Source organism: Capra hircus, chromosome 17, assembly GCF_001704415.2.
Source record: "Capra hircus breed San Clemente chromosome 17, ASM170441v1, whole genome shotgun sequence".
Classification (NCBI taxonomy): Eukaryota; Metazoa; Chordata; class Mammalia; order Artiodactyla; family Bovidae; genus Capra; species Capra hircus.
Genome location: NC_030824.1, coordinates 8,379,113 through 8,390,938, shown reverse-complemented (window position 1 = coordinate 8,390,938; position 11,826 = coordinate 8,379,113). Strand labels below are relative to the sequence as shown.

At 45.4% G+C, this 11,826-nt stretch overlaps 1 protein-coding gene across 1 annotated transcript; it reads left to right on the top strand.

Annotated features, from left to right (window-relative positions):
- Positions 8,902-10,827, top strand: LOC102172376 (cytochrome c oxidase subunit 6A1, mitochondrial). Its single transcript, XM_018061130.1, has 3 exons — positions 8,902-9,050; positions 9,197-9,339; positions 10,534-10,827. The coding sequence occupies exons 1-3, from the start codon at positions 8,948-8,950 to the stop codon at positions 10,615-10,617; spliced, it is 330 nt and encodes a 109-aa protein (XP_017916619.1). The 5' UTR covers positions 8,902-8,947; the 3' UTR covers positions 10,618-10,827.

The window sequence follows — 11,826 nt, the reverse complement described above, 5'->3', positions numbered from 1 at the left end:
GGGGATAATAATAGTTCTTACTTCAAAGGCTTGTTGGAAGGATTAAATGAGATAATATATGATGAGTGCCAGTACCATAGGAAGGGTAGGTTAAACAAATGCTATTACTATTTTTTTAATGTAATTTAGACTGGAAGACACCCCCTCCAAGGATGTCTCAGTTTGACACAGGATGCGGGGGGTGGGGGTGGGGCGTGGTGGTGAAGGGAGGTGGGGAGGCAGAGATAAAAAGGGGATTGGAATCCGACTCAGCAGAGGCCCGCTTCTCTAAGCAAGCACTACCGCTCTAAGGCGCAAAGACCCTTGTCTGCAAAATGCGGTGCCAGCACACCTCTCTTCTAAGATCAAAGAGCTACTGGGTGGGGGCAATTAGTCCACTGCTAAGCGCAGCAGGCCGTGAGTTATGAGTTGTGAGGATGACGATCTTCGGGGAGGACCTCTTTCTCTCTCTTCCAGGTCCGGGGACCTTTCAGTTTCTCCTCTCTGCCTCTCTTGTGGGGTGAGGTGGCGTGAGGGGACATTCTCTACAAAGTAACGTTTTCGTATCTTGTTTCAATCAGGGGAAGCTGCTGGAGACGTCTCAGAGGCGAGGCCTTAAGAAGGAGTCCCCGAACCTGGGCTCTCTCTATTCCTCTCGCAGATTCCACCTCTCTCCCTCCTACAAGGACCCTCAGATTAGACAGCCACGTTGAAGGTCTCAGGCGCGACTCATCTCCGGCCAGACTCGTGGGCGGCGCCCGCACATGCGGAGCCTGCCACCCACAGGGAGAGTGCGGTACTGCAGGTGAGGGTACCAGAGCCGCCCCCATCTATCCGGTCACCTTTCCGTCCATTACTCCGCGCCTTTCCGGCTCCAGGCAGAAGGGATCCCTGCCCTCATGGGGCTTACAGTCTAATGGGACGAATACCAACAACAGAAGTGCTGAGAGCAACTTCATGGTCTGCTTTTTGGTGAAAGTCTTCGTTTTCATAGCACAAGTAATAAATATTCATTGCAGAATTTTTAAAAAGAAAATTAAAACCCAGACATACCTCTCTTACCATGTAAGTGTAATCTTTATCAACCGCTGAATATCCATTGGAAGAACTGCTGCTGAAGCTAAAGCTCTGATACTTAGGTCACCTGATGCGAAGAACTGACTCATTAGAAAAGACCCTGATGCTGGGAAAGATTGAAGGCAGGAAGAGAAGGGAAGGACAGAGGATCAGATGGTTGGATGGCATAACCGACTCAATGGACTTGAGTTTGAACAAGCTCCAGGAGATGAAGGACAGGGAAGCCTGGCGTGCTGCAGTCCATGGGGTAACGAAGTCAGACAGGACTGAGCGACTGAACAACAGCAACATAACTCTTATAGCATTTTCCCCATGCATTTTACAAAAATGGAAACACATTTCACCATATTCTGTAGCCTGCTTTGTTGTGTTTAACAGCAAATATCTTATATTTATTAAGATATATTTCACAGACCAGACACTGGTCCTGTTTTTAACTTAATGTAACAGTGGTGGTGGTTTAGTTGCTAAGTTGTGTCCGACTCTTGTGACCCCATGGACTGTAGCCCGCCAGGCTCTTCTGTCCATGGGATTCTCCAGGCAAGAATACTGGAGTGGGTTGCCATTCCCTTCTCCAGGGGATCTTCCCAATGCAGGAACTGAACCCAGTCTCTTGTGTGGCAGGCAGTTTCATTACTGGGGCTATGAGGCAATCCCAATGTAACAGTAGATGATTGATAATAATATATTACAAGTTGCTATTTGTTAAACAAGATGCTAAGTGTTTTTACACACATCATCACTTTCAGCCCTCCCAACCATCCTATTAGGTGAATATATACTATGATTCTCCCTGTTCTGCAGATGAGGGAACTGAGTCCCAGAAAGATGAAGGGGTTTGTCCAACAAAAGTAGCAAAGCCAGGATTTTAATCCAGCTTTGACTGACAAACTGAGTTCTTAAACCATTTTGTTATGACTGCTCTGTGCAACAGTTCAGAAGAATCTTAGGAAAGGGTGGGGGGAGGGGAGATCTGGAGCTCAGGGTGGAAATGAGAAGGAATAGTTCTCAAACACAGTGCAGTGAACTTAAACCTTGCTAGGGGACCAGAGGCCCAAGGCTCAGTGTAACCAGGAAAGGCTTCCTGTAGGAGGTGAAGGCTGAGGGGAGTATGCAGACGAAGATGGACAACAAGTCAGGAAGGGTTTTTCTAGCCAGGAGTAGCTAGCCTGTGCAAAGCCTCAGGTACAAAGTTGACTATCTCTCTCCTTGCTTAAAAGCAAGTCTTCTCAAGGAATTTCTTAGTGGTCCAGTGGTTAGGATTCTGTGCTGAGGTTGAGAGTTTAATCCCTGGTCAAGGAACTAAAATCCCACAGGCTGTGTGGCCCCCAAAACCCAGAAAATCTCTTCAGTACCTTTTGGATAAAATCCTAACTCAGCATAGCCTGCAGGACTCCTATGGGGTTGCTACTATTATTATCCCCATTTTACAGATGAGGAAATTGAGGCACAAAGAGAGGTGAGGCCAGACTTCTTGGATTTGAATGTTGGGTCAGTCACTTCAAGGGTTGTGAAACTTAGGCAGATGTTCACCTCCCATGATTTCATGCTAAGTAGCTGACCTGAGACTTGAACTTGTACCAAGGTTCATGCCGGACAGCCTCCCATTGAAGAAACCTATCACAGTGACGGTAGTAACTGCTTATTTGTCAGTCTCTCCCTCTAGACTAGGTGTTCCATAAGGTCACTGCTGTTGCCCCAATCCAAGGATGTAGTTGAGATTCCAAATTAAATGAATTAATGATGCTGAGCAGCTCAGACAAGTTATTCAGATGATGGAAGTGGTGGTCACTGCACCCCAACCTCCCCTGCAACATAGTCGGAAAAATACTTCATGCCTTCTGCATAGTCCAGACCCCTCTGCTCTGATTCCATAGAACCTGTACCCTTAACCATGATCATAGCAAAAATAATAGTGAACAGTAAGTGAACACTTAATTGAGACATAGCATTCGTCTCTTGGCAGACGAATATTTATTGGTCCAGGAACTGGAGGAACACTCAGCTGGGAGAAACCACAAGAGAAGTAGCAGGCAGGATGCCCCAGATAAGCTTTCCCCTAAGCAAGCCCTGTCCTTGGCTAGGCAGCCTCCCCCAGCCTTCCTCCAATTACCCCACTAGCAGCTGGCTCAGGGATTGAGGTGCCTGCCTGCCAGCTCTCTATTTCAAGGAAATAGAGCGCCAGAGACCGTAGTGGCTTCAGCATGAGTGTAAACATCACCAGCTGCCAGAGAAGATGACGTCAAATCCAGGCCTGGCTGGCCATGGCCTTGGGGAGACTCCCTACACAGAGAGGCCAGATGCCCTGGGGGTCACTGTGAGAGGCAGCACAAGGTGGGAACTTCCAGCTCAGCACCTAGAAAACACATCCGATGGTTCCATTCATTCTCAAGGACCCCATGATTTGAAATATTTTTCTTTCCAAACCTACTGAAATCAGAAATTATGTAGCTTTTTTTTTTTTCCTTGCTCATCCCTGTTCAGAGCATCAGACTAGCATGAGCTCAACAGGGTGACCTCTCGGAGTTGGTGTTGTTCTACCTACAGCAAAGTCTGCATGGCTTTGAAGTTAAAAAAACTGGCTTGACGGACTTTCCTGGTGGTCCAGTGGTTAAGAATCCGCCTGCCAATGCAGGGGGCATGGGTTCAGTTCCTGGTCGGGGAAGATTCCACATTCTGCAGAGCAACAAAGCCTGTACACCACAACTACTGAGCCTGCATGCTCTAGAACCTGTGCTCTGCAACAAGAGAAGCAACTGCAGTGAAAAGCCCTCACTGACACTAGAGAACTCTCACAGCAGCGAAGACCCAGCACAGCCAAAAATAAAATTAATTTTTTAAAAATTTTTTCGAAAAAGAAGAACTTGAGTCCCACACTGCCCAGGTCCACCAATTGCTTAAAGCTTGGAGATCTTGGGCAATATCCTCACAACTTCAAGTCTGTTTCCTTATCTGAAAAGTGGGGGAAGAATAGTATCTAGTTCACAGGTTCATAGCTCAGTCGGTAAAGACTCTGTCTGCAATGCAGGAGACCCGGGTTCGATACCTGGGTGGGGAAGATCCCCTGGGGAAGGAAATCGCAACTCACTTCAGTATTCTTACCTGGAGAATCCCATGGACAGGGGAGCTTGGCAGGGCTATAGTTCATGGGGTTGCAAAGAGGTGGACATGACTGAGCAACTAAACCACCACAGGCTCATAGTTGGGATTAATGTACATTCACCGAGGTCCTATAATGGGCCAGTGGTCACAGTTCATTTTAGTTCAGTCGCTCAGTTGTGTCCGACTCTTTGCGACCCCATGAACTGCAGCACGCCAGGCCTCCCTGTCTATCACCAATTCCCAGAGTTCACTCAAACTCAGGTCCATCAAGTCGGTGATGCCATCCAGCCATCTCATCCCCTGTCATTCCCTTCTCCTCCTTCCCCCAATCTCTCCCAGCATCAGAGTCTTTTCCGATGAGTCAACTCTTTGCATGAGGTGGCCAAAGTACTGGAGTTTCAGCTTCAGCATCATTCCTTCCAAAGAACACCCAAGACTGATCTTCAGAATGGACTGGTTGGATCGCCTTGTAGTCCAAGGGACTCTCAAGAGTCTTCTGCAACACCACAGTTCAAAAGCATTCTTCGGCGCTCAGCTTTCTTCACAGTCCAACTCTCACATCCATACATGACCACTGGAAAAACCATAACCTTGACTAGACGGACCTTAGTCGGCAAAGTAATGTCTTTGCTTTTGAATATGCTATCTAGGACGGTCATAACTTTTCTTCCAAGGAGTAAGCGTCTTTTAATTTCATGGCTGCAGTCACCATCTGCAGTGATTTTGGAGCCCCAAAAAATAAAATCTGACACTGTTTCAACTGTTTCCCCATCTATTTCCATGATCTTCTTTTTCTGAATGTTGAGCTTTAAGCCAACTTTTTCACTCTCCTCTTTCACTTTCATCAAGAGGCTTTTTAGTTCCTCTTCACTTTCTGCCACAAGGGTGTGTCATCTGCATATCTGAGGTTACTGATATTTCTCCCAGCAATCTTGATTCCAGCTTGTGCTTCTTTCAGCCCAGCGTTTCTCATGATGTACTCTACATATAAGTTAAATAAGCAGGGTGACAGTATACAGCCTTGACGTACTCCTTTTCCTATTTGGAACCAGTCTGTTATTCCATGTCCAGTTCTAACTGTTGCTTCCTGACCTGCATATACGTTTCTCAAGAGGCAGGTCAGGTGGTCTGGTATTCCCATCTCTTTCAGAATTTTCCACAGTTTATTGTGATCCACACAGTCAAAGGCTTTGGCACAGTCAATAAAGCAGAAATAGATGTTTTTCTGGAACTCTCTTGCTTTTTCAATGATCCAGCGGATGTTGGCAATTTAATCTCTGGTTCCTCTGCCTTTTCTAAAACCAGGTTGAACTTCAGGGAGTTCACAGTTCACGTATTGCTGAAGCCTGGCTTGGAGAATTTTGAGCATTACTTTACTAGCGTGAGATGAGTGTAATTGTGCGGTAGTTTGAGCATTCTTTGGCATTGTCTTTCTTTGGGATTGGAATGAAAATTGACATTTTCCAGTCCTGTGGCCACTGCTGAGTTTTCCAAATTTGTTGGCATATTAAGTGCAGCACTTTCACAGCATCATCTTTCAGCATTTGAAATAGCTCCACTGGAATTCCATCACCTCCACTGGCTTTGTTTCGTAGTGATGCTTTCTAAGGCCCACTTAACTTCACATTCCAGGATGTCTGGCTCTAGGTGAGTGGTCACACTGTCGTGATTATCTTGGTCATGAAGATCTTTTTTGTACAGTTCTTCTGTGTATTCTTGCCACCTCTTCTCAATATCTTCTGCTTCTGTTAGGTCCATACCATTTCTGTCCTTTATTGAGCCCATCTTTGCATAAATGTTCCCTTGGTATCTCTAATTTTCTTGAAGAGATCTCTAGTCTTTCCCATTCTGTTGTTTTCCTCTATTTCTTCGCATTGATCGCTGAGGAAGGCTTTCTTATCTCTTCTTGCTATTCTTTGGAACTCTGCATTCAGATGCTTATATCTTTCCTTTTCTCCTTTGTTTTTCACTTCTCTTCTTTTCACAAGTGGTCACACCAGTGAGCAAATCATAGTCTCTGCCCCAGGCAGACCATAAACCAATAAATATTTAATACAGCAGATGGTGGGAAGTGCCACAAAGATAGCTAAGGCACAGTAAGAAGGACAGAGTGTCAGGGTGGGGAGGAGCTATTTCACTTCAGGGTGGCCTGGGAAGGCCTTCCTGATAAGAGATGACTTCTAAGACAACCCCTGAGTGAAATAAGGAAACAATTCATGCGGCTACCTGGGGGAAAACTCTTCCAGGCAGAGAGATGAGTGTGTATAAAAGTCCTGAGTCAGAGGCATGCCTGGCACGTTCACAGAAAGGCAGGAGGGTCAGTGTCGCTGGCATGAAGTGGGCAAGGGGGCCGGTAGACTAGATGGTGTCAATGGGGCGGCTGGGGACAAGGTGTGTAGGATCTGGCAGCCCACTCTCGGGGCTTTGGCATTTACTCTGAGTGAGATGGGAACCACTGAGGATTTTGAGCAGAGGGGGAAGATGACCAGTGTTAGAGGATTCCCCTAGCTGCTCCCTAAGAATAGACTGTGAAAGTGCCAGGAAGCAGGGAGACCAGTCAGGAGCCTTTGCAATTGTCTAGGTGAGAGCTAATACCTTTGATCAGATTGGGAGCAGTATGTGGTAAGAAATGATCAGATTCTGAGTAGGAATTGTGTGTATAAAAAATAATAATAATAAAGTACAATAAAATAAAATGTGTGGGGGGACTTCCCTGGGGGTCCAGTGATGAAGACTCTGTGCTTCCACAGCAGGGGGCATGGATTTGATTTTGATGGTCAGGGAATTGGATCCCACATGAGAGACAGAGAGAGAAGAGAGTGATCAAAGATAATTCCAAAGTGTTTCACTTGAGGAACCAAGTCACCATTTTCTGAGGTGGGAAGACAATTTATGCAAAGTGCTTGTCATAGATGTGAGCATGAAGTAAATGCTCAGTAAATATTAGCTATTTGTTGTATTGATGACTTTGGTTTCCTGGACTGTCTAAACTCAGTCACCCAAGGCTTTGCAAATGCTGAGCATACTTGGCAAGAATATCATAGGTATCATGCCTGAGGAGGTACTGTGTTCCAAACGTATGACAATCCTTACTTAGCAGTACCACCCTGCAAGATGTATTAAGGTCCTATGGGAAAATAAACATTTGTTGAATTTTTAACATTTCCCAGGCATTGGGTATTTTTTGCTTAATCCTGTCTCTAACACTGAATTGTAAAGTGTATGAGAGAGCTCTTACAGCTCTTGCATACTACTGTATACACCTGGCACCAGGTAGCCACTGTAGTTAGTCTTTACTAAATTAACCATCATTACTATGAATGGAGGTTGAATAACTTCTCCAGGTGGAGCTGTGTCTTAAATTATTGTTTGTCAGACAAAGAAATGAATTAAGTGCATATTACATTCCCACTTTAGAGAAGAGAACAGCTGAGGGCAGACCAGATTTGAACCCAGGATTTCCTGATGCTTGAGCTCAGATCCTTTCCACGGCTACACTGTAGGGCTTCACAGACCCTTTGACTCTTTTCGACGATGCCTAGAGATTTGACTATTGTAATTTCACCATAACATGCAAAAACCCAGGCTACTCAGAGAAAGATCAGGTTGTGAAGCTCTAGTAATATGATCCTGTTTTTGTTTTCATGAAACTGCAGGATGCATTTGTTTTATCTAACTTGCTCAAGGTCATACAGGCTGTGAGGGATGGGAACAAAATATGAATCCAGTCTACCCACGCCAGAGTCTCTGTTTATTCCTCTAAGTAGGGGTTCTTAATTTGGAGCACAGGACTCTTAGGGGGTCTCTGGGTGCACTTTACAGTACCTTCTTCCCCTCTCATTGTGTGCTTAAACTGTGCGTGCTGAGGAGAAGCTGTATTAATATTTTATTTGAGAAAAGGATTCAGAGCTTTCATTATATTTTTAAAGGAACCTATGGTCAAGAAGTTTACTTTCATTTTTATGTATCTATTTTTTAAGATTTTGTTTATTTATTTTTATTTGGCTGCGCTGGGTCTTAGTTGCCACATGCCAGATCTAGCTCCCTGAGGAGGGATGGAACCTGAGCCCCCTGTATTGGGAGGGTGGAATCTTAACCACTAGACCACCAAGGAAGTCTCTCTTACACATCTGTTTTATAACTTTTATTTTTAAAACTGTTTTTAGATGAGCAGAAGAAGAAGAAAAAAGAGGGCAGGAAAGAATTGCAGAGATAAAGTATAAGAAGCGTCAGTTGTTTCCCGTTGCTATTCATTTACTCAACATATTTGTGTTGAGCACCTGTTACTTGCCAGGCACGATCCCAGAGTTTGGGGATGCTGCAGTGGCAAAATCTCTTGTTTCCCCTGACAGATTATAAGCTGTGTGATGCCTACAAAATAATAATGATGACAATTATTATGTCCTAGTGTCTTGAAAAAAAAATAGCGCAGAGTCAGAGGATGAGGAGGGAAAAAGCATTTTAGATAGGGGATTTGTGCTCGGAACCTGTTGATTCGCACGGACTCCAACGAAGGGAGCGACCCTGGATGCCAGGGTGTCCTTCCACAAATCTTTTTTTTTATGCGCTTATCTTAACCGCGGTGCGGACCTTAGGAACAAGGTATGCACACATGAGTGCTGAGCGCATGCTCCCTCTGGCTCCCGCGGCTCCGAGCTTTTAGGTTACAATGCGCAGCCTCCGCGGAAAAGGTACCGCCCACTAGGAACTTCCTTTTGAGGTTGTAGTCCCACCCCCACAGCCAACATTCTATTTCCGCTTCCGGCGCTGCGGCGGACCCAGGTCGAAGATGGCGGCGGCAGCTGGATCTCGGGTTTCTGGGTTGCTGGGTCGTTCCCGGCTGCAGCTGAGTCGGTGTATGTCCAGTGGCGCCCATGGCGAGGAGGGCTCAGGTACTGGGACCGGGGTCGCGGGGCGGGCCTCAGGTCTGCTGAAGAGAAGAGCGGCGGGATTTTGACCTTGGCTTGAGGACTTGGGGGAGGGAGGTGAGACGCGGGCGGCTCCTCGCCCGGCCTGAGCGGTCGTGCCCCCTCTGCAGCTCGCATGTGGAAGGCCCTCACCTACTTCGTGGCGCTCCCCGGGGTGGGAGTGAGCATGCTGAATGTCTTCCTGAAGTCGCACCACGGAGAGGAGGAGAGACCCGAGTTCGTGGCCTACCCCCATCTCCGCATCAGGTCCAAGGTACCCCCTTGCAGTCTCTTCAAGTGTCTGTTCGCCATTCCCCAAATGCCCTAGTCCAAGTTCTTAATTCTCTAAAACGGTGGGTGCCGGGCGTGTACAGTTTCTCATTTAATCCTTCCAAACACATTTTTATTTTCTCCGGCCAGGCCTGAGTTTTCTTTTTTAAGGTCATACAAGTGCCCTTCGGTTTTTTCTTTCTCTGAGTCATCCCACCGTTTACCTTCTGATACTGTTAACAGTTGTCGGTTGTACAAAACTTGGAGGTTTGTGAAATTACCTTAAGCTGGCAGAGTCGGAAGGCTCAGCCTTAAGGTTCACCTCTCTAAAACCTGGGCATCTGACAGCTACTAGTTGCATAACGAAGAGATTGACAGCTTCTCATCTTCACCTCTATGCTAGTTACCACCCTGACTGTGTCATTTTTTGACTCTTGATGTAGATGTTTAACTACTATCTCACTTAGCTCAAGTGGAAAATTAAGCTGGATTCTTAAATTTAGAAAGAATTGATGAGTCTCAGCGCCACTGCCACCCTTGTACAATAGAATTAGAAGGCATACATACAGTGAAATGTCTTAACCTCAGTACCATTGACATTTGGGGCTGGATAATTCTTGTTGGGGCAAAGGGCAGTCCTGTGAGTTACAGGATATTAGCAACATCCTTGACTTCTAACCACTAAGTGGTAGTGGTACCCCCTCTTCAAGATGTCTCCAGATACTGGCCTGTGTCTCCACAAGAGCAGAATCATCCTGGGTTGGAAATCACTGCCCTGGAGCAATGTTTTTCAAAAGTACCACGCAGAATAGTTGAGGGTATGTTGCAGTTTCCAATCCAGAGATTTGTTTCAGGTCCAGAAATCTGCATTGAAGTCAGCATCTCCTCCCCTGTACCCGCCTCTAGCATTCTGATATAGGTGATGGGAGGACTGCACTTTCAGAAACACAGCACTGAGGTTTACAGGGAGAGGCTTGGGAGTACCGAACTTGAGTTTGCCTTTCCTACTGTCCTCTTTACGGGCTCCCCTGGAGTTTATAAGAGCTCTCTATGGGAGCACTGAAACATGGCAGTTATGTAAAGGACGAATTCCCATTTTGTTTTTATGTGTTACCTGTTAACTTGCTCTGTTTTAAGCAGTTTGTGGCAGTGCTGAACTGTTTTCTGGAACTGCCTAATTGCCATCTTCACTCCACAGCCCTTTCCCTGGGGAGATGGTAACCATACCCTATTCCATAACCCTCATGTGAATCCGCTTCCAACCGGCTATGAAGACGAATAAAGAGAACCTGGACCACTACCCAGTGGGGACCACAGCACTGGTCTGGACCATTACTCTGCACGCATGGACCAGAAAAGTATATGGGACCTTAAGCTCACCACTTTGTATCCAGTGATGACCAGTACACTTGAGGACCATTATACTGATCTTCCATCCCTTTGCTTATAGCAGGAGGAGATGGCTTAAATAAACAATTTAGTCATGACCTGAGAGTTGCATTCTTTGGTTGTGTTTTTCCCTCAGAAAGTAGCATTAATATTCTGTTTGTACAGTGACAGTCTGTGACTACTGTTGACAGTGTTTCAGTTCCAGTTCAGGCCTCCCGAAGAACAGTGTTTGTAACAGGCCTGGTCTTGGTTTCTTGTGCCTGGGGTGGGTAAAGCAAAGATCTAAATTGACCTAATTAACAGTCAAAATTGGGTCCTGGCAGACTTTGGATGGCAAAGACACTGGCATTTGCTGAAGGATACTCCCTAAAATCAGAGTTTTCTCCAGAGGGGGCAAGTTCGCATCTTGGGTCCTCTCAGCTCCCTTCAGGCTGGAAGGGTTATAAACTTCTGGAGAAATAAAGGCAGTATGGCAGTATGACACTTCCTGCATATAGTACTGGCTTTGTTTGTTTCTGGAATTAAAATTTTCCTGTAGCCATAAGAATTAGAAGAAACAACAATCAATAATAGTTACAAAATCACCCTTGAAGAGCAATTAAAATTTCCTCTTCAAAATTTAAAACCTTTCAAGTACCTCAGATAGTTGGTCATTTTATGGGCAGGATAAAGTAAAAATAGCGGTAAAGTGGAAGAGAGATACAGAATCTAGGCTTTCTGTAAATCAAGTTTCATATTGTGTGGGCACACAAAATTTTCTGGGTTGGGTATCATTATATAAACATTGAAATCAGTGAAGTTTCCATTTGCTATACCATACTACCTAGCTTAGATAAATCTTCAGAGTATATAAAATTCTGCCCAGTGTACATGAGATGTGTGGGATTCATAGGATGGAAATCGTTCCATAAAATGCACTGAGTTCCAGGAACAAATAATGAATATAAAACTAAATGTTACAATTTATTTTATCTTCATGATTTCAGGCATTACAGGGCAGGGTGAGTAAACAAGGCAAGTAAAGTGACCTCTTCAGCCTGCCTGCCACCCCCCATTTAATCATATGCAGCATTTTGTCATTTTTATGATATACAGGTTGACT

Bases quoted from the DNA above. Each gene is read 5' to 3' on its own strand.
- LOC102172376 (XM_018061130.1), top strand. From the start codon at position 8,948: ATGGCGGCGGCAGCTGGATCTCGGGTTTCTGGGTTGCTGGGTCGTTCC. The intron at 9,051-9,196 runs GTACTGGGACCG...CCCCCTCTGCAG, and splicing joins CCATGGCGAGGAGGGCTCAG to CTCGCATGTGGAAGGCCCTC. The intron at 9,340-10,533 runs GTACCCCCTTGC...TTCACTCCACAG, and splicing joins ATCTCCGCATCAGGTCCAAG to CCCTTTCCCTGGGGAGATGG.